This window comes from Carassius carassius, chromosome 47 (genome assembly GCF_963082965.1).
Source record: "Carassius carassius chromosome 47, fCarCar2.1, whole genome shotgun sequence".
Taxonomy (NCBI): Eukaryota; Metazoa; Chordata; class Actinopteri; order Cypriniformes; family Cyprinidae; genus Carassius; species Carassius carassius.
This window is the reverse complement of record NC_081801.1, coordinates 15,360,004-15,379,538: the sequence shown is the minus strand read 5'-3', so window position 1 is coordinate 15,379,538 and position 19,535 is coordinate 15,360,004. Positions and strand designations below refer to the sequence as shown.

Genomic DNA, 19,535 nt, shown 5'->3' with positions numbered 1-19,535 from the left:
GAAGGTTTTTTTTTTTTAATACCCCCTAGTTCCATACCATTGCGGGCCACTGGGGCACCCAGTTTAAAACCCTTATCTGAAAGAATTTGAGTGGCAAAAATTAGTTTTGATGTGTGTATATATATGTGATAAAATAATCCATATACTAATCAAAATAAAATAAAAATGTGTGTAATATTTGTGGTTGCATAGATTGAGTTTCTAACTCTGTGATCCTGTATCATCACAGTTTTTGCTGAATTAAGGCTGACGTAGAAGTTACCAGTTTTACTGAGTTTGTTGAAGTTTGTTGAAGTTATTCACTGTTAATATGATGAACGCCACACCACCTGTGCTAACTTGAGGAACTGACATTACACAATCATTCTAGGCACATACATTGATTTGACCCAGAATGATGTTAAAGTGAAGCAACAGATGTCTTTGATAATCCAGTGCCCTCCGTTCTGCTGTGTAAATGGAAAGTCAGGACCCATTTATCTCCAAATCCCTCCAGTAAAGAGCAACACCAGCTGCCAGAGCAAATAACTGAGCATAGACCATCTCATGAAACACACTGTGACAGATTGAGCCAGTTTCTTGCATCCCCTGCCAGTTCATGAGATGACCTCAAGGTTGAAGCTGCAAGGGTGGATTTTGCATTTCTCCCAAATTTGAAGCAGGGTAACCAAGCTCTAGACATTGCTAGTAAGCCATTCTAAAAACTGCATGTCATGTATATTTGTTATTGGCAGCGTATAGCACAACGGGCGCCTGATTTAAAACATTGTTTGTGTACGTGTGAGAGTGTGAGACACGGTCTTACACGTGGGTAAATACTGAAGTCCTCAAGTGTCAAGCATGAATGGGTCAACAAGTGTGTTTACTTAACACTTCTTTTTCTCAGCAAACTGGTGAGTAATGAGAGAACAAAGTTGTTCATTTGTAGTTTATTACATAATTCTTGTTGTCCTTTAACAAAAACAATTGGAAAAAATCCTGGTATAACTGGTTATGATGTTTAATAACAGCTGGATGAGCCTTTTTAAATGCATGATTTTTGTGACTTTTACACATTACACAGTCCAAAGACGTGTTAAAAAGCAGCAACCACAAATTCACATATATGTTTGAGCAATGCTTACTGTAAAGTTTTAAAAGCATCCGTGACCCCCTACACCAACCATTTTCCACACATTACTGACAATCTTATCATTTTAAGCATTTTCCTAATCCTTTAAGAACTAGCTGCCAAATGCAATAGTGTTTGAGATTGGATTTAATTGGAATTTGTTTTCTTCTCAAATATGCAGTGCTTGAATATGGAGGACCAAACCTGCTGAAATTAAAAATACATAAATATATAAATAAATAAAATAAATGTAATAACAGGAAAATATATAAAAAAAAAAATAATTAATGACTTGATAAAAACAAATCTAGTTAATATGTAATACAATTTAACGCTGAATGTATTTTTATACATTTTTCCTTTACGTATTTATTTTACATGTACTTTTATTCTTTTAAACTTTTATTTCCTTATTCGCTTATTCATTTTTATATTTATTTTATTTATTTATTGATGTATTTATTCTTTTGGGAGTTTGACTTTTCTCTGTGATTACAAAATGAACACAAGCCTTAGAAACCTCCACCGAGTGTGTCTAGAGGCGGAATCCACTTAGAAACTCCTAGAAACTACGAGGATAAATAGCGGAATTCAGTCGCTATAAAATAATTCGACATCACAATTTGAATCTGTGAAAATATATTGGAAACCTAATAAATGCAAGAACAGGTAAATAAATGTTAAAAGGAATAAAAAATAAATGTAAAAATAAATATAGAAAATAATTCAAATAGGAAATAAAAACAAATTCAGGATTGAATTTTTATTACAAATAAACTATATTTGTTTTTATCAAATCATTTATTTCTTTATTATCCTGTTATTACATTACATTTATTTATTAATTAATGTATTTATTTATCTATCTATCTATATTTTGTTTTTAATTTCTGCAGATTTAGCCCTCCATACTTGAACTTTTCAGAAAGGGGAAAACACTGCATTGATTGTCAAAACCCAAATATAACATCAAGAACCTTCTGGGATCTAACCCTAACCCCCAAAAAATCTTAAGCCTATATAAATCATAGACCAATAGTTTCCACAATCTACTTAGGCTTCTGGTGCTTTTGGGAAAGCAGCCCCGGTTTTTGCTGAATAATGCTGATATAGATGTTACCCGTTGAAAACTGAGTTTGTTGGAGTTATTGATTGTTTGTGAAGTGAATGAGGCAGAACGTTTACGATTGAAAATTAACAGATCGCGTAGTAAGACAGAGCAAGACAGGCATAGCTGGATTCTTGAAGAGGAAGACTCTAGTGTTGCTCGATCATACAGGTTGCTCTTGGTTCGAGATGGGCGGGTGGAGGTTTATTTCGGGTCATCGGGCGCAGCAAGCTTCTCCAGAGTGGGCTCTACACCCCAGATCTCATGGGCGTACTGGGAGATGGTGCGGTCGCTGGAGAACTTGCCTGAACCGGCGATGTTCAGGATTACCTTCTTGGTCCATTCCTTAGGGTTCTATAAATGCATAGAGAATTACAAATAATCATTTTCAAACTTCTTCATTTAGATACATTTTGGCAATGCAAAAAAAATACAGTTTCTACTCACCATATACAAAGCACTGACTTTTTCTTGGCATTTGATGTAGTCTTCATAGTCAGCAAACACCTTGTACCTGTGCAGCAAGAAACACATTTGATTCATATACTGTACAAATGTGATGGAACTATTTTCTATAGTAGCCTATTATTTATATTAATTTATTTAAAAGACAGACCAGAAGTTTTTTTTAATGTATTTATTTAGAGTAAATGGACTGAACACATTAAACCAATACTGAACAGTAAATGGCCTGTAAAACAATAATAATAATGAATAATTAGCTCCCAATGTTATATTATATTATGTAATGTTTGTTAACTTACAAAGTATTTGAAAAATTCAAATATTTTGTTTACAGGGTTGATGCCATGCATATCTGGTAACAATTTTGTAAGCATATCAATGTTATTTCAGCACTGTAAAAATAATTCTTATTTTGGTCATCGTATGTGTTGTCCTTGTACAACGGAAAACACAATTGTGCTTATTACTGTCTGTCTTTGTGTGTGGCAATGTGTTTCTTGTTCCAGTTTCTCTACCTATCGTGGTGCATCAGCATGCTGACGATATCCTTGAAGAGGTCTGGCTGTTTTGGGCTGAAGAAACCTCCTGCAATCTGGTCAATGGCCTGCTTCAGCTCTGGAATACGATTATAGTACTCTGATGCATTGTATCTGCCAGATGGAAGGAGGTCATGTCATATACAGTACATACATGTATTATTCTTGAGTGCTTATTATATCTCTAAATTCTACTAATAAACTCAGTGTTCTCTTAGTATTAAAAATTCTATTTTTCCCAACCCTTTAGCATCCATAGCTTCGACATCCTCCACTCTCATGCCGAAGATGAAGAGGTTGCCGTCTCCTGCTTCCTCTGCCATCTCCACATTGGCTCCGTCCATGGTGCCGATGGTCAGCGCTCCATTCAGCATGAACTTCATGTTTCCCGTTCCAGAAGCTTCTGTGCCAGCTGTGGAGATCTGCTCGGACAGGTCAGCCGCAGGGATCGCTGATAGACGAAAAAACATTAAAAGGGATCATCTTTATGATCAAACTAAAACAAACAAATGACTTAAACATTTCAAATGAATCGTATATGTTGGCACCTTTTTCAGCAAGGGTGACTCTGTAGTTCTCTAGGAAAATGACTTTGAGACGGTGGCCCACTACAGGATCGTTGTTGACCACCTCACCAATAGCTGTGATGAGACGAATGATCATTTTAGCTGTGTGGTAGCCTGGAGCAGCCTGGGAAGAATTGAGCAGAACATAATCGTCAGACACTTAGAATTCAAATGCAACAAAATAATTAAATAAACCTCTGACATAAGATCACCTTTCCTCCAATCATAATTGTTCTTGGGGTCCACTGCTTGTTAGGCTCTTTCTTGATGCCTGCAATACAGAAATAACACCAACAAATGTCATAATAACTTGCTCGAAATCTTTATCTGATGCTGTGTGTATTGGACAGCGTTTTTTGTTTTTCTAAAATATTTTCATTATATTTTATATTATTTACAAGTTTCTTTAATTTATTTATAATATAAATATTTTTAAATCATTAATTTATATTTCTAAAAATATATATATTTTTTGCGAGATTTAAAGTCACAATTGCACGATAAAAATACTTTTTTTCTCGCAATTCAGACTTTTTTTCTCAGAATTGTGTGATATAAACTCGTAATCGCAAGTTATAAAGTTAGAATTGCTTGATACAGAATTCTGAGTTTATATCTCGCAGTTCTGACTTTATTTCTCAGAATTGCGACTATATGACTCACAACTGCGAGTTTATATCTCGCAGTTCTGACTTTATTTCTCAGAATTGCGACTTTATGACTCGCAACTGCGAGTTTATATCTCGCAGTTCTGACTTTATTTCTCAGAATTGCGACTTTATGACTCGCAACTGCGAGTTTATATCTCGCAGTTCTGACTTTATTTCTCAGAATTGCGACTTTATGACTCGCAACTGCGAGTTTATATCTCGCAGTTCTGACTTTATTTCTCAGAATTGAGACTTTATGATTCGCAACTGCGAGTTTATATCTCGCAGTTCTGACTTTATTTCTCAGAATTGAGACTTTATGACTCGCAACTGCGAGTTTATATCTCGCAGTTCTGACTTTATTTCTCAGAATTGAGACTTTATGATTCGCAACTGCGAGTTTATATCTCGCAGTTCTGACTTTATTTCTCAGAATTGCGACTTTGTGACTCGCAACTGCGAGTTTATATCTCGCAGTTCTGACTTTATTTCTCAGAATTGCGACTTTATGACTCGCAACTGCGAGTTTATATCACGCAGTTCTGACGTTGTTTCTCAGAATTACAAATCAAATATCTCACAATTATGACGTTTTAACTCGCAACTGCGAGTTTATATCACGAAATTATGAGAAAAAAAAGTCAGAATTGTGAGATAAAAAGTCGCAATTACCTGTTTTATTTCTTATACAGTGGCGGAAACGGGCTTTCATAGACTTTATTGCTTTTTTATTTCATTTTATTTTATATAAAAAAATGTTTATGTTTGTTTTCTCTTCCAAAACAAAAAAATAAAAATTCCTGACTAAAAGCAACAGTGAGAAGAGGGTGGGGGATAAAGTTTTTTTATGGTATTTTATTTCAAGTATGTATGTTTTTGTACATGTATGTTCATTTCGCGATCAAAAAATGTTTGACAATTTTTCTCATAGAAAACACCTGACTGCTAGTGAGAAGAGGACACGAAGGATTGAAATTGCAGGAATCACTCACGGTTGTAGAAAGTGATAATGTGCAGACAGTTGAGCAGCTGCCTCTTATATTCATGGATTCTCTTCACCTGAACATCAAACATTGAGTTGGGGTTGATCTTTACTTTGTAGTGCTCTTCGAGGTGCACAGCAAACTTCAGTTTGTTCTCCTAGAAGAGGTGAGAACACCAACCAGTTTTTAATTCCAAACCCACTAGGCCATTGTTATGGGCTAAATATAGTTTGTTTCTAACCTGTTTAACTTTTGCGATATCTCGAATGAAAGCCTCATCGTTTAAAAAATCACGAAGCCTTTTCAGCTGATCCAGGTCACGGATGAAGTCCTCTCCGATTCTCTAACATGTGAGCAAGCCAAAGAAAGTATAGTAGAGCAGGAATAAGACTATCACGCCATGATGTTATACTTTATATTAGTACACACAAACTTCTGCAGACAGTCAGGGATTCTGTCACAGTCAGTTATGTTAACAAGCAATGAATGAAGGTATGAATGACTGCACCAACCTCTGCAATGACCTCAGCCAGACCAGGGTTGCACATCACCAACCAACGGCGAGGGGTGATACCATTGGTTTTGTTCTGGAACTTGTGTGGGTCCATCTCATAGAAATCTTTGAATCTGTTTAGTAAATGAATAGTAGTTATTAGTTACTCACTCTCATGTCATTTAAAACCAATAGGGATTGAAGTCAAACATTCACTGAGAACTCCTGTTATCGGGTGATTGAGTCAGTAAGAATAATTCAGCAAGAAATCATTCAGTCCATTTCGTGAACTGGATAAACAGCACTGAACTTAATGATCTTGTTCTGATGACTTCAATTTCAGTTTGTTGAGGAACTGAATGTCATACGACACATCTCAGGTGGATGTATGTTAAGATCTCTGGTTAACATGGTGTTTCTGTATGTGTGTTTGAATACATACACGGTAGCTTTGAGGATGTCAGAGTGGATTCGTGCCACACCGTTGACTGCATGAGACCCGACGATGCACAGATGAGCCATGTTGACTCTCTTCTGTCCGCCCTCCTCAATGAGAGACATGCGGCGCATGCGGTCCACATCACCAGGGTAAAGAGAGGACACGCGCTACAACAACAAACATATACAATAAACTCACAAAACACATTTCTGCAGCTATGGCATCTCCTTGCATTGATATTATGACTTATTTACTAAAGTTGTAAAACTTTTTGGTTGATATAAAATAGTTTTTGATGGTATAAATATTGTTAAATATTATTACAATTTTAAATAACTGTTTTCTAATTAAATATATTTTCAAATGTAATTTATTCCTGTGATGGCAAACCTGACTTTTTAGCGGTCTTTAGTGTCACAAGATTCTTCAGAAATCATTCAAATATTCTGATTTGGTACTCAAGAAAAATGATTAAAATGACATGCTGCTTAATATTTTTGTGGAAACTGTGAAACATTTTTTTCTAGGATTATTTCATTCATTGAAAGTTCAAAAGAACAGCATTTATTTGAAATACTTTTTTTTTAACATTGTAAAAGTCTTAACTGTCACTTTTTATAAATTCAATACATCCTCGTTGAATAATAGTATAAACATTATGATGATTATTTTAAAATAGTACTGACCTGAAACTGAAATGGTAGTTTGTGTTAAAACATTTTTTTTTTGCTGATAGTTTATTGAAAATTTGGCTACTTTTGCACGTCTGTCAATAAAGAAACATGCCTTAGCTTGCACCATAGTGAAACAAATCAGCCATGTCTTGACCATTATTTTTAGTGTAAAAACGTGTTATGGTTTTGTGTTCTGTTGAAGTCAGACCTCCATGTGGCGGCGATTGATTTCATAGATGATCTCGAGGTGGCGTGGTAACAGGGTCTGGAAGAGGTCGATAGGCCAGCGTTCCAGAGCCTCAGGCAGCACAGTGTGATTGGTGTAAGCGCAGGTCCTGTTACAGATGTCCCATGCCTGCAGAGAGTGAGGAAATCAACACAGTTTCAACTTATTCAGTAGAATTCATTTATATTAAGAGCAACTTGGGATTTTTAACACTTTTAACTTTTACTACAAATAATGAACAACAACAACAGTAATAAATATTATTTTTAAACATAACAAATGGTGAATGTAATGTTGATGTACAGAATGATGTCTGTACTCTGTCGCCCTCTAGTGTTAGGAGTCTGTGGCCATTCAGTGCTGTATGAGAGCAAATAAAGGAATCATTAATGTATAATGTACACTGTAAAAATCTCCAACCTTCTCCCACTGTAGTTTCTCTTCATCAACCAGCACTCTCATCAGCTCAGGGATGGCTAAGGCAGGGTGAGTGTCATTCAGCTGAATGGCCACCTAAGAGCAGCCAGACAAAAGGAGATCAAGAAACCTTGAGAGCATAATGTCCAAAGCTGTGACACCTATATCCTTTTATGCAACCTTAAGACAAACAACTTTCAGTGAGACTTAAAAATAAATTTAAATATGCCTACCTTGTCAGGCAGAGTCCTGAAGTCTGTGCGCACGATATCCCTGGAACCAAACTTGGAGGCCTTGAAGCGGCGGATGATGTCTTGCAGAGTCGCAGCCACTACAAAGTACTCCTGCTTCAATCTGAGCTCCTTACCCTCAAAAAACTACAAGAAGACAGGGACCGAAGGCATCAGGCAGGTAGGTGGTTGACCCAGAGATTTCTTTTTTAATGGTATTCTTTTATGATGTGTCCTTTTTTTTACAGCTTGAAAGGCTCAGAAGTCACAACTGCAAGATAAATACGTACTCGGTTACTAACGTAACCTCGGTTCTCTCTAGAAGAGGGAACGAGTACTGCGTCTTAGCTAAGACGCTACGGGAAAAGTCTCTTTTCATGAAATACTGAAGCAAAAAATTATCCTTAATTTTGAATTGTTGTAAAGCGCATTTGCAGCAGCACACAGCCATAGGCGAGACGGCTCGCTCGCTCATTGGCTGCTCTGCGGCAACTGCACAAGCCTATCGAGCGCAGGCTGATGCAACATCAGACCAATGAGGGTGCTTTGCGTCCTCCATGCCACATCCCGCCAAAACGGGTGTGGCCTAGCCCTATAAAGGGAGCTCGAAAAGGCTGACTCACCTGATTTATTTCATCGCCGAAGCGAACCAGAGTGAATCGTACGCACGGCAGAGAACGCAGTACTCGTTCCCTCTTCTAGAGAGAACTGAGGTTACATTAGTAACCGAGTATGTTCTCTTACGAGAGTTCTCTCGTACTGCCTCTTAGCTAAGACGCTACGGGAACCCCCATGTAAAGCGCCGTGCACGCAGGGATCACACACCAATAAACCTGGAAGCAACGCCCAGGATTTACAGTGCACAGTCACCAGAGGGACTCACAGAGAGTCCAGAACAGTAGGGGGGGACCCTCCGTCCCATATCTAGCAGCGTCCGTAGACGCGGCAATATGACATCACACAGTCAAGGCAAGGCCTGACCAATGTGGTAACGCGGGTCTTACGCAATACTGCCCATATAACAGTCGGCAGCGCATAGCGTTTGCGATCTCAGAGTTCCAATCAGGGCCCTGATTCGACTATACCGACAGCAGCCCTGCTTGCAGGGCGGGAACCTCCAGGTTATAGAACCTGATAAATGTAGACGGCGAGGCCCATCCTGCCGCCATACATATATCCTGTAAGGAGATCCCACTAGACCACGCCCACGACGAGGCGACGCCTCTTGTGGAGTGTGCTCTGACGCCCAGTGGGCACTGAAGGCCCCTGGAAGCGTAAGCTAACGCTATGGCATCAACTATCCATCTGGATAGGCTCTGTCTCGAAACAGCCATTCCCTTGGAACGTCCACTGAACGAGACAAACAGCTGCTCAGTCTGTCTAAAGACAGCGGAGCGAGACACATAAGCTCTTAAAGCCCTAACGGGGCAAAGAAGACTCGAGTCTCCATCCTCTCATGACACCGACAGGGCAGACAGGGAAATAACCTGAGCCCGAAACGGCGCGTTGAGGGATTTCGGCACATAACCGTGCCTAGGTTTGAGTATGACCCTTGAGTCATTAGGCCCAAACTCCAAGCACGTCGGGCTCACCGAGAGCGCGTGCAGGTCACCCACACGCTTCACTGAAGCGAGAGCCAACAAGAACACTGTCTTGAACGACAGATGCTTGAGGCTAATCGTTCGGATAGGCTCGAAAGGGGAACCTTTCATGGCCTCCAAAACCATCGAGAGGTCCCATACAGAGACTGACGGAGGTCTGGGAGGATTCAGCCTCCTAGCTCCTCTAAGGAAGCGGATGACCAAATCGTTCCTTCCTATTGACTGACCGAGCGTTGTCTCAGAAAACGCTGCGATAGCCGCCACGTAAACTTTGAGCGTGGAGGGGGCTCTGCCCTTATCCAACAGCTCCTGTAGGAAGGAGAGAACCTCTGTCACCTCACAACTAAGGGGTGAACATCCCTGAGCTGTGCACCAGCTGGAGAACACCGACCACTTCGAGGCATACAGCCATCATGTCGACGGAGCTCTAGCCTGAATGATGGTATTTAGCACTCCCACTGAGAGATCAGCGGGCAACCGTTGAGTGCCCACACATGGAGGGACCACAACTCCGGTTAAGGGTGCCAAATCGAGCCCCTGTCCTGCGAGAGGAGATCCCTCCTCAGCAGCACTGGCCACGGGGCAGTGTCTGCTAACTGCATCAAATCAGGAAACCATGGTTGGTTCTTCCAAAGTGGTGCTAAAAGCAGTACTGAGCATCTCGTTTCCCTCACCCATTCTACCACCTGCGGAAGTAGGGAGACGGGGGGGAAAGCATAGAGCGGGCAACACGGCCACCTCCATGACAGCGCGCTTTCGTTCTTGGAAAAGAGGTCCACTTCTGCCCTGCCAAATCTCTCCCACCACAGCTGGACTGTCTGTGGGTGTAGAGACCATTCGCCCGTGGGAATGTTGCTTCTGGACAGCCTGTCTGGACCCAGATTCTGTAGCCCAGGCACATGAACTGCTCTCAGCGAGCGCAAGTTGCGCTGAGCCCAAACCAGGAGGCGTTCTGCCAACCTGTACAGGTTTCGGGACCTGAGACCGCCCTGGCGATTTATGTAGGACACCACAGACATGTTGTCCGACCGGACTAAGACGTGGTGGCCTTTGATTCGGGGACAAAAGCGCGTCAGCGCCTTCTCCACTGCCAGCATTTCCAGACAGTTGATATGTTGGAGCTTTTCCCGTTCTGACCACAGGCCAAAGGACAGTCTGCCCTTGAGCAGCACTCCCCATCCCGAAGTGGAGGCATCTGTCGACACCATCTTCACTTTCGAGGAAGTCCCCAGGCTTACACCTGATTGGTACCAGTCGTTCGCGGTCCAGGGTTTCAGGGCTGTAATACAGCTCTGATTGACCCTGAGACGCAACCGACCGGATATCCACGCTCCGCGCGGTACTCTCGCTTTCAGCCAGAACTGCAGGGGGCGCATGCGGAGCAGGCCCAACTGAAGAACTGGAGATGAGACCTAGCATCTTCTGAAATTCTCTGAGCGAGAAGGTCGCGCTGCAGCGGAGAGAGCTCGCTGCGCTCTGAATGCCCAACGCGCGCTGTGACGACAGCCGCGCTGTCATGGAACGTGAGTCCAGAGCTATACCCAAAAACAGTATCGTCCGACTGGGGTTCAGTGAACTCTTCGTCCAGTTGACACTGAGACCGAGTTTCTCGAGGTGATCGAGTAAAATGGCCCCGTGTTCCACGAGCTCTGATCGTGATTGAGCCAGAATCAGCCAGTCGTCCAAATAGTTCAGTAAACGTACGAGGAGCCGTGGACAAGCCGAACGGCAGGACTGTATACTGGTATGTCTGGCCCTCGAAGGCGAATCTCAAGTATCGCCTGTGACGTGACGCTATCTGTATTTGAAAATACGCGTCCTTCAGATCCATCGACATGAACCAGTCTCCTCTGCGAATATGCGCGAGGAGTTTCCTGGTCGTAAGCATTCTGAAACTGTGTTTCACCAATGCCTTGTTCAGCTGTCTTAGATTCAGTATGGGACCCCCGTCTTTCTTGGGCACTAGAAAGTATCAGCTGTACAGCCCCCCTTCGCTTTGAGCTTGAGATGCAGGCTCCACAGCCCCTTTGCTCAACAGTTTTCTGTTCGATCTGAGTCGATCTTATGGGCGCGAGCCCTGTGTGCAGGGCTGTGCTTATATGTGGAGATGGGCACTGAGGAGTGGCCATCGTCACTACATTTATAGCACCATCGGCCGTGGCCGGGACTCCAGAAATTACACTCTTTTCGGGAAATATCTGGGTAGCCGCGATAACGGCTTTTGTGTGCAGGCAAGCGGGCAACTGTGCAGGCTTGCGCATTGCAGAAAACGCTGAGACAGTCACAATTCCTGGAACTGAAACAGCGGGGGCACTGAGCAGTGGGCATCATCACTACATTTATAGCACCATCGGCCGTGGCCGGGACACCAGAAATTACACCTTTTTCGGGATATATCTGGGTAGCCTTGATAACGGTTTTTGTGTGCAGGCAAGCGGGCAACTGTACAGGCTTGCGCATTGCAAAAGATGCTGAGACAGTCACAATCCCTGGAACTGAAACAGCGGCGCGCTTGGGTGAGAGTTCGGCCGCGGCGGGACTCGTACACCGGCTTTCCTAGGAATGCTAGGATGGCTTCGGGGCTTCCGGCCTCACCGTGATCCTCTGCCGTGGTCCCCGCAGCACGGGGCGACCGCCGGCAGAGCGAGAACGGGGTCTCGAGCTGTGTTGCTGACGCTGTTGCGATGAAGCAGCAGGAGGCGGGGGGTGTGGCTGAGAGCTTTGCGGGGCCGGTCTAGCACGACTCGCTGCAGAACCGGAGCGCCTGCCATGTCTGAGAGCATCAGCCATAGATGCCTCTCAGCCACGGTAGCGGAAGCCATAACTCGTCTCATGGCCTGTGCAGTGGATTTAGTAGCGAAGCACTCCTCAAATCCGCGAGACAGATAGCCTCAGGTCCCATCTCGTCCAGCTTACGGAGGAGATCATCCTTGAATGTCTGCAGCCATCGTGTGTAGTGCAGACGCAGCCTGCCCAGCAGCAGAAAAGATCCGCGCGAGCAGAGATGACGTCATGCGGCAGGCTTTAGATGGCAACATCGCTTTCGTCCGCCGTCCAGTAGAGGGCGGGCAAAGGTGCATCGCTATCGCCTATTCCACCGGTGGAAGTGACTGGTAGTTCCTGTTTTTAGCATCATCCAGTGTGGAGAATGCTAGTGAGACAGACGAACGAGTTCGCGCTGAATATGGAGCGTTCCAAGCCTTTGCCACCTCTTCGTGAAGCTCAGGAAGAAATGAGGCGGGCTTTGAGTTCAGAGAAGTACGCTCATCCGAAAGGAAACTACCATCCAGCCGGGAACGAGAGGGGGGCGCTGGTGCAGACCACTCGAGGCTGAGGCTCATCGCGGCCAGCGTGAGCACTCGCATCGGCTCCTTCTCGATGTCAGCTCGTCTGCTGGGCTTCTGAGCAGAAGGCGTGAGATCCCCGGAGCTCCCCCAGCCCTCACTGCCCGAAGCTAGCAGAGATCACGTGTCCTCTTCCCCCGACGCGGCCCTGAGATCGACTTCCTCGGAAGACGCGGCGGCAGACATCGGGCGCTGACCATCGGGAAGCGATGCAGGGGAGGCCGGTGAAGCAGGGCGAACCGGCGAGCTCGGTTGAGCTGAAGACAGTTCTGGAATCCGCTGGAAGCGGCGCTTTTTACGACGCCTCAGCACAGCGGAGAATGCAGGCTCAGAGAAAAAAGCCAGGCGAGTCACCATTTGCAACAGCTCATAGTGAGGGCATCTGCCGTCAGCGAGCGCGAGCGCTGCATGATCTTCACCCAGGCAGGAGACACAGATGACGTAACGGTCTCCCTCGCTGAGTGGGGCTCTGCACGAGCTGCAAGAAGGCATCTTAAAAAAGACGCAAGCTCTTTTACGAGTGTGTGTCGCAGGGCGAACACACACACACGCATAAAGAACAGTTGGATATAATAGAATTGAAAAGGATATGGGCGCCGGAACGCGCAGCAGGAACGGCAGTGGAAGGCGGCGTTGGCCAGCGGCTTCAGGAATAGCTCGTCCCGCTGAGATGCTATCTGACGGCGCTTGCTTCTTCTCGTGATCCAACGATGCGTGAGCTTCGCTGAAGAGATGAAAAATCAGGTGAGTCAGCCTTTTTGAGCTCCCTTTATAGGGCTAGGCCACACCCGTTTTTGGCGGGAAGTGGCATGGAGGGCGCAAAGCCTGCGCTCGATAGGCTTGTGCAGTTGCCGCAGAGCAGCCAATGAGCGAGCGAGCCGTCTCACCTATGGCTGTGTGCTGCTGCAAATGCGCTTTACAACAATTCAAAATTAAGTATAATTTTTTGCTTCAGTATTTCGTGAAAAGAGACTTTTCCCGTAGCGTCTTAGCTAAGACGCAGTACGAGAGAACTCTCGTAAGAGAACTCGCAATTCTGACTTTTTTCTCGCGATTGCGAGTTTATACCTTGCAATTTTGATCAGGATTGTGTGATATAAACTCAAAATTGCGAGTTATAAAGTCAGAACTGGGAGATATAAACTCACAATTGAGGGATAAAAACTCGCAATTCTGACTTTTTTAAAATCGTAATTGCTAGTTTATATCTCGCAATTCTGAGTTTTTTCCTCCTAATTGTGTGATACAAACTCGCAATTGCGAGGTTATAAAGTCAGAATTGCGTGATACAGAATTGTGAGTTTATATCTCGCAATTCTGACTTTTTTACTCACAATTGCGAGTATATATATCACGCAATTCTGAATTGTGAGCAGTTTTCGTACACTGCAAGAGCAGCCAGCAACAAATTTATCCTTTGTGGTTGTTAGAGTGTTCTGGTTGATAGAATGGTTTCTAGGGTGTTCTGAGTTGTTACTATGCTAAGATAGGTGTGTGCTAGGGTTTCCTTAAAATTTCTCATTTTGGGTTTGAAATTACATGTGTGTTTACTGACGTTGTCATTGGGGTAAAGCACACGAGAGATGTTCTCTGCCAGGTTCCTGTCCAGCACGGCCTGAATGTAGCCACCGACATTAACTGAGGTTGGGAGGAGAACATGAAAGTCAGACACCAGCTTGAATGGTTAAGCTGGTAAAGGTGTGGTCACATAGCAACATTTTATTGAAATTGTGCAGACAAAAAAGTAAGTCTGTTGTCAATTGCGTAGGGATGTATGAAGCACAGCTCACACAGTAGTCACATTTAAACCAAGCTTTCTGTTGGTCAGTGTGGTAAATTCATGTGACCAATTTAAACATTAGCAAAATTTCGCCCACAGTTTTTGCGCAGATTCCTGTGGTAGCTTGTTTCTGCCACTGAATAAAAATAAAAGTAAAAGAAATAAAATAAATACATTTCATCTTTTATCTCACAATTCTGACTTTGTAACTTGCAGTTGCAAGTTTACAATTAAATTCTGACCTTTTTCTCAGAATTGCATGATATAAACTCGCAATTCCATGTTATAAAGTCAGAATTGCACAATATAAGGTCACAATTGCATGGTATGAAGTCAGAATTACGATATAAACTTTTTTTCTCAAGATTCTGAGTTTACATCTGGTAATTCTGACTTTATAACACAATTGAGAGTTTATAAAGCTATAATTGTGAGATATAAACTCACAATTGTAAGAAAATAGTCAGAATTAGACTTAACTCGCAATTGCAAGTGACTTTAAAACTTGCAACTGAGTTTACTGTATATCATACAGTTCTGAGGAAAAAAGTTCAGAATTGCAAGATGTAAACTTGCAATTAAAAAAAAGTTTTTCACAAATGCAAGTTTATATCACACAATTCTGAGGAAGAAAATGAGAGAAAAAGTCACAATTACCCCCCCCCCCCCCCAATTTCTTTTATTCAGTGGCAGAAACAAGCTTCCATAGATTCCTATTGGAATGACTGGATTTCCCAAAGAAAAATTTACCAGACAAGAGTAAATGTGACCGCACTTTTAGTATACTTTAACCAGGTCTTCTCAGCATGTACTGTAACTGTTGCTGGTACTCACAGTCTTTCAGGTTGAAATCGCAAGGAGCCTTGGCAGACCACAGCCTCATGGTGTTTACGATGTTGTTTCTGTATCCGGGTACAGGGGTGTCATAAGGCAAAGCTAAGACAACCTTAGGAAACAATATGAAATACGTTTATGAGTATAGCATTAACACACACAAACATACAGCTTGGTGATGCTATACCTGAGTATCCACCCATTTCACTCCATCTGGGTGATGCTCTGTCCTACCATAAAAGTGGACAGGGCGCATATATTCTGGACGCGCTTTCTCCCATGGGTTACCATAGCGGAGCCAGTCATCTGCCTCTTCCACCTGTCAATCATCAATATTATTCAAGATGTCTAATTTTAAGTAAAATTTCTGAATTATATTGCAATATGCTGCGTGGCGTGGTTGCTAGACAGTAGTTTACTAAACCCTAACCCTTAGTGTGAGAAATAGCAAACACTACAAATTAATAGTGTTTTTTTTTTACTACCTGCCAGCCATTGGAGATTTTCTGGTTGAAGATACCAAACTCATAGCGGATGCCGTAACCGTAGGCAGCCAGACCAAGAGAAGCCATAGAGTCCAGGAAGCAAGCTAACAAACAAAGGGTGAGTGTGCTTTTCAGAAACAGATTAATCATGCCTGTAAAAATGTTTTCAAGAGCAGACTATTCCAATAGTTTCAGATTTCCTTTTGCAAAGTTTAGAAAGTCCATACTGAGGATGCTGGTTCCTCTTTCAAACCGGAGGTCAGATTACTAACCAGCAAGACGACCAAGGCCTCCATTTCCCAGTCCAGCATCTTCCTCCATCTCTTGCAGCTCCTCCATATCCAGACCCAGCTGAAGGGCAATGCATGTAATGATCACTGGTTACAAACAATCATCTAAAGCATTAGACTGGCTTTATTGTATGATCTTACCTGATATATGGCTTCATCACAAGCGTTCTCCAGTGCCAGGTTCACCATAGTGTTCTGCAAGGTACGGCCCATGTAGAACTCCAGGGAGATGTAATAAACACGCTAATATACACAAGGAGGATAAGACAGAATAAGTATTTTTTATTTTATAACATATATTCTTAAAATATAGCAACATTGTTTACATAATGGTTATGTACTTCGAAATATCGATCTAGGGTTACCAAGTCAAGCTCCCCTAAGACCGCACTCAGCCTTGGGACTATTTTAAGACTTTATTAAGAACTATTTTAATACTTCCAGGCAGAGGGATGGTTTACTCATGGCAATCTGATACCATTCCTGATGTAGCCTTTGACATTTTAGGCCTTCCTTTGGTGTTGGGTATGAAGAGCAAGAGAGAGAAAGAGACAGTGGAGGTAAGAGTGGGTGTGTGGTGGCACGACGGGCTGAAACAGACTAGTCAGAGATAGGGGAAGGTCACTGGTGTTATGTAACACTGACATTTTGACTCCAGCAAAAATAACCAGCAGTGAGGTCGCTAGCAAAGGTTACAGAGTGTGTAATGTTATTCTGTAAAGCAGCTAATGAAGAAGGTCTCAGCGCAGACCAATGTGTTGAACAATATGTTGAAAACAGTTTAAACTATTAAAAAAAGATGGCAATGTAACCTCATGCTTCTGCTTACACCAGTAATTTCATGTCATTCAAAAGCTTTGAACTCATGGAACCGGTTTCTCGCATCACTTCTGCAGTCACATTTTCTAAGCAACAGTCATGTGCCACAATGGAGCTTTTAATGATCAAGTCAAGGTTTATTGCTGATGTCCACCTACAGAAAAAGGAGCAGAATGGAACACTCCAAAGAAGTCCGGGTCATTTTAGGTTATGATATTTCCTGTAAAAATATTTGTATAGTCTTTATGTAACTCTGATTTATTATAAGGCTGAATTACATGTCACTTCTTCCTCCCTTATATGTTTCTACAGTGACCTTTCTTTTAAAGCAGCAACTTTTGACCTTTATATCCTAGACACCTCTTCCATCCAGGGATTTCGGGATGGACTAGAAAAGAAAAGGTCAGGGATGCTGGGCTGTGAATTCATCTCCCATTTTCAGGCTCAGATTTTGATGCCCTGCATACTGACACATTCTCGTTTCTGCCTATTGGTCCTTTTAATATTTATGAAATATACAGTATAACAACTGTCCCTCTAGTTACATTTCAATGCCATATGCTGTGAAACAGATCAAATAGCCTACTATACAAGTATAAAACAGATATTAAAATGAAAATATTGTAGCTTTGTTATTTTAAGATGAAAAATCACCAGCATGATCATCAAGATTCAAAAAGCATCATGCATGCACATGATAGCACAATAATCTGGAGATGCATTATTGTTGTTCTAGTAATGTACAGCTCATGCTATCGATCATCCTAAATAATTATGTTCCCAAAGTTGAGATCTATATGTTAATACTAGTTTAAATCATTGCAAAAATGATAATATCAAAGATGTGCTACAGTTGCACTTTGTTTTTATCCATAAGTGAATCCTGGTTATTGATTTAGGCTATATTTTGCATAGGGTGCTGTCAAGAAGGGTCACACATGTCAACAATGCTGGTCAAACAGGGCATCGCTACTGCAACCCTCTTCGATTGCACAAATTAGAGCTTCATTGGCTCATGTTGTTATTAAGTGCATATAAAATGTATTCTGTCTAGGAGCAGTCGTGTCATGCATGGACTTGCTTTTGTTTTGGTGCAACCTCAACATGCATGAACTTACTTTGGGGTCTTTCTCGTAATAACTCTGCTGTGTTCTGATCCATCTGCCTACCAAGTGGTCTCTGACTGTGTGCGCGAGCGCAAAGTAATAATCCCGTTTGGTGGATACGTTCCTGTCCTTTACCAGCGTGAAATGCAGATGGCGATTAAAGTTTTTCTTTAGGTCTGCCACATTCTCCACACCGGCGAGCCCCCTCACAGATATCTGCTTTTTCCTGTCGTGGTCTGACAGTGGTTTAGACATGATGACAACAGTCTCGTCTCTGGTTCAGGTAAGTGTATTTACACCAGACCGCACGCAATAGCACCCATAATGCTGAAGGCTCTACCTATTTAAAGTCTCCTCATGAATAGTAATTAGTGGGCGGGATCAGCGCGCAACCATCGTTCAATTAAGCTTTCAATACGTTAACTACGCTTTTTGAAAGTGAAGACACAATGTTTTTTTTTTTTTTTTTACACGACTAATAAATATGTACAGAAGAAGTTAAAATTAATTATAAATATACGTATTTTCAGTTGAACTACAACTCCGACAATCCAGAACTCTCTCAACCCGAGACATTAATAGCTGCAATGACCCAACTTAAAGGCCATGATATTTGAACGGTATGCGGTTCGCATAGTTCTACAACAGCTGAGCACCGCACATGCATTTTCTTGTCTTGTTCAAATTAATTTACTTTTAAATTATATATAATTATATAATGATTACAATTATAAAATGTTTTGCAAACTTAATAAACAGTTAATTTCATTTAGAATTGCAAACTCAGATTTTTAGCTAAACCATGTGACCAACAAATCACATTTTGTACACATTAAAACGAACACAATAACATTATTACATTATATAATGCGTATATATAATAATATATAATAATAATAACAATAATTTTTATTATTATTTATTTATTTATTTTTTGCTTCTGCAGACTCATGTAGTACCACATTCTTTAGAGCAGATCCGGATAAGATGTGCTTTTAAAAAAAGTCCATCAGGCCTCTACACTGCAAAATAATCCGTTATGTTTGCCTTAGTTTCTAGGATTTTTTTTAAAAAACAGATAAATCTATTAATTGAGACTTGAATCTTGCCTATAAGTTAGTCATAGATCTTTAAGATACTATATTTACACTTAATATAATGGAAATATACAATCAAGATAAATATAAGGCAGGATAATGTAATATTGGTAAAAATAGAAAATTATTAAAGATTTTGCAGGATATTTTTTTTATAATCACAAACATATATTACATTTTATTTAAAGTCAAATAACACCAGTTTCCCTTTATTCCATCAGGTTCGAGATTTTTACTTTGTTTGAAGCAATGCTTTCAATATGCATTAAATTATTTTTTTT

The 19,535-nt window shown here is 41.8% G+C and overlaps 1 protein-coding gene across 1 annotated transcript; it reads right to left on the bottom strand.

The window, feature by feature from the left end:
* Positions 1–2,109: 2,109 nt before the first annotated feature.
* On the bottom strand, positions 2,110–18,475 carry pygma (phosphorylase, glycogen, muscle A). The gene is made up of 20 exons (XM_059542100.1): positions 18,170–18,475; positions 16,374–16,475; positions 16,215–16,293; positions 15,943–16,046; positions 15,645–15,776; positions 15,458–15,569; positions 14,399–14,481; positions 7,902–8,045; positions 7,672–7,764; positions 7,234–7,380; positions 6,355–6,518; positions 5,932–6,046; positions 5,661–5,762; positions 5,429–5,576; positions 3,999–4,057; positions 3,769–3,910; positions 3,464–3,671; positions 3,200–3,334; positions 2,667–2,733; positions 2,110–2,573 (listed from the first exon to the last, which is right to left on the bottom strand). Exons 1-20 carry the CDS (start codon positions 18,410–18,412, stop codon positions 2,424–2,426), a joined length of 2,529 nt encoding a protein of 842 aa, XP_059398083.1. The 5' UTR covers positions 18,413–18,475; the 3' UTR covers positions 2,110–2,423.
* Positions 18,476–19,535: the final 1,060 nt, after the last annotated feature.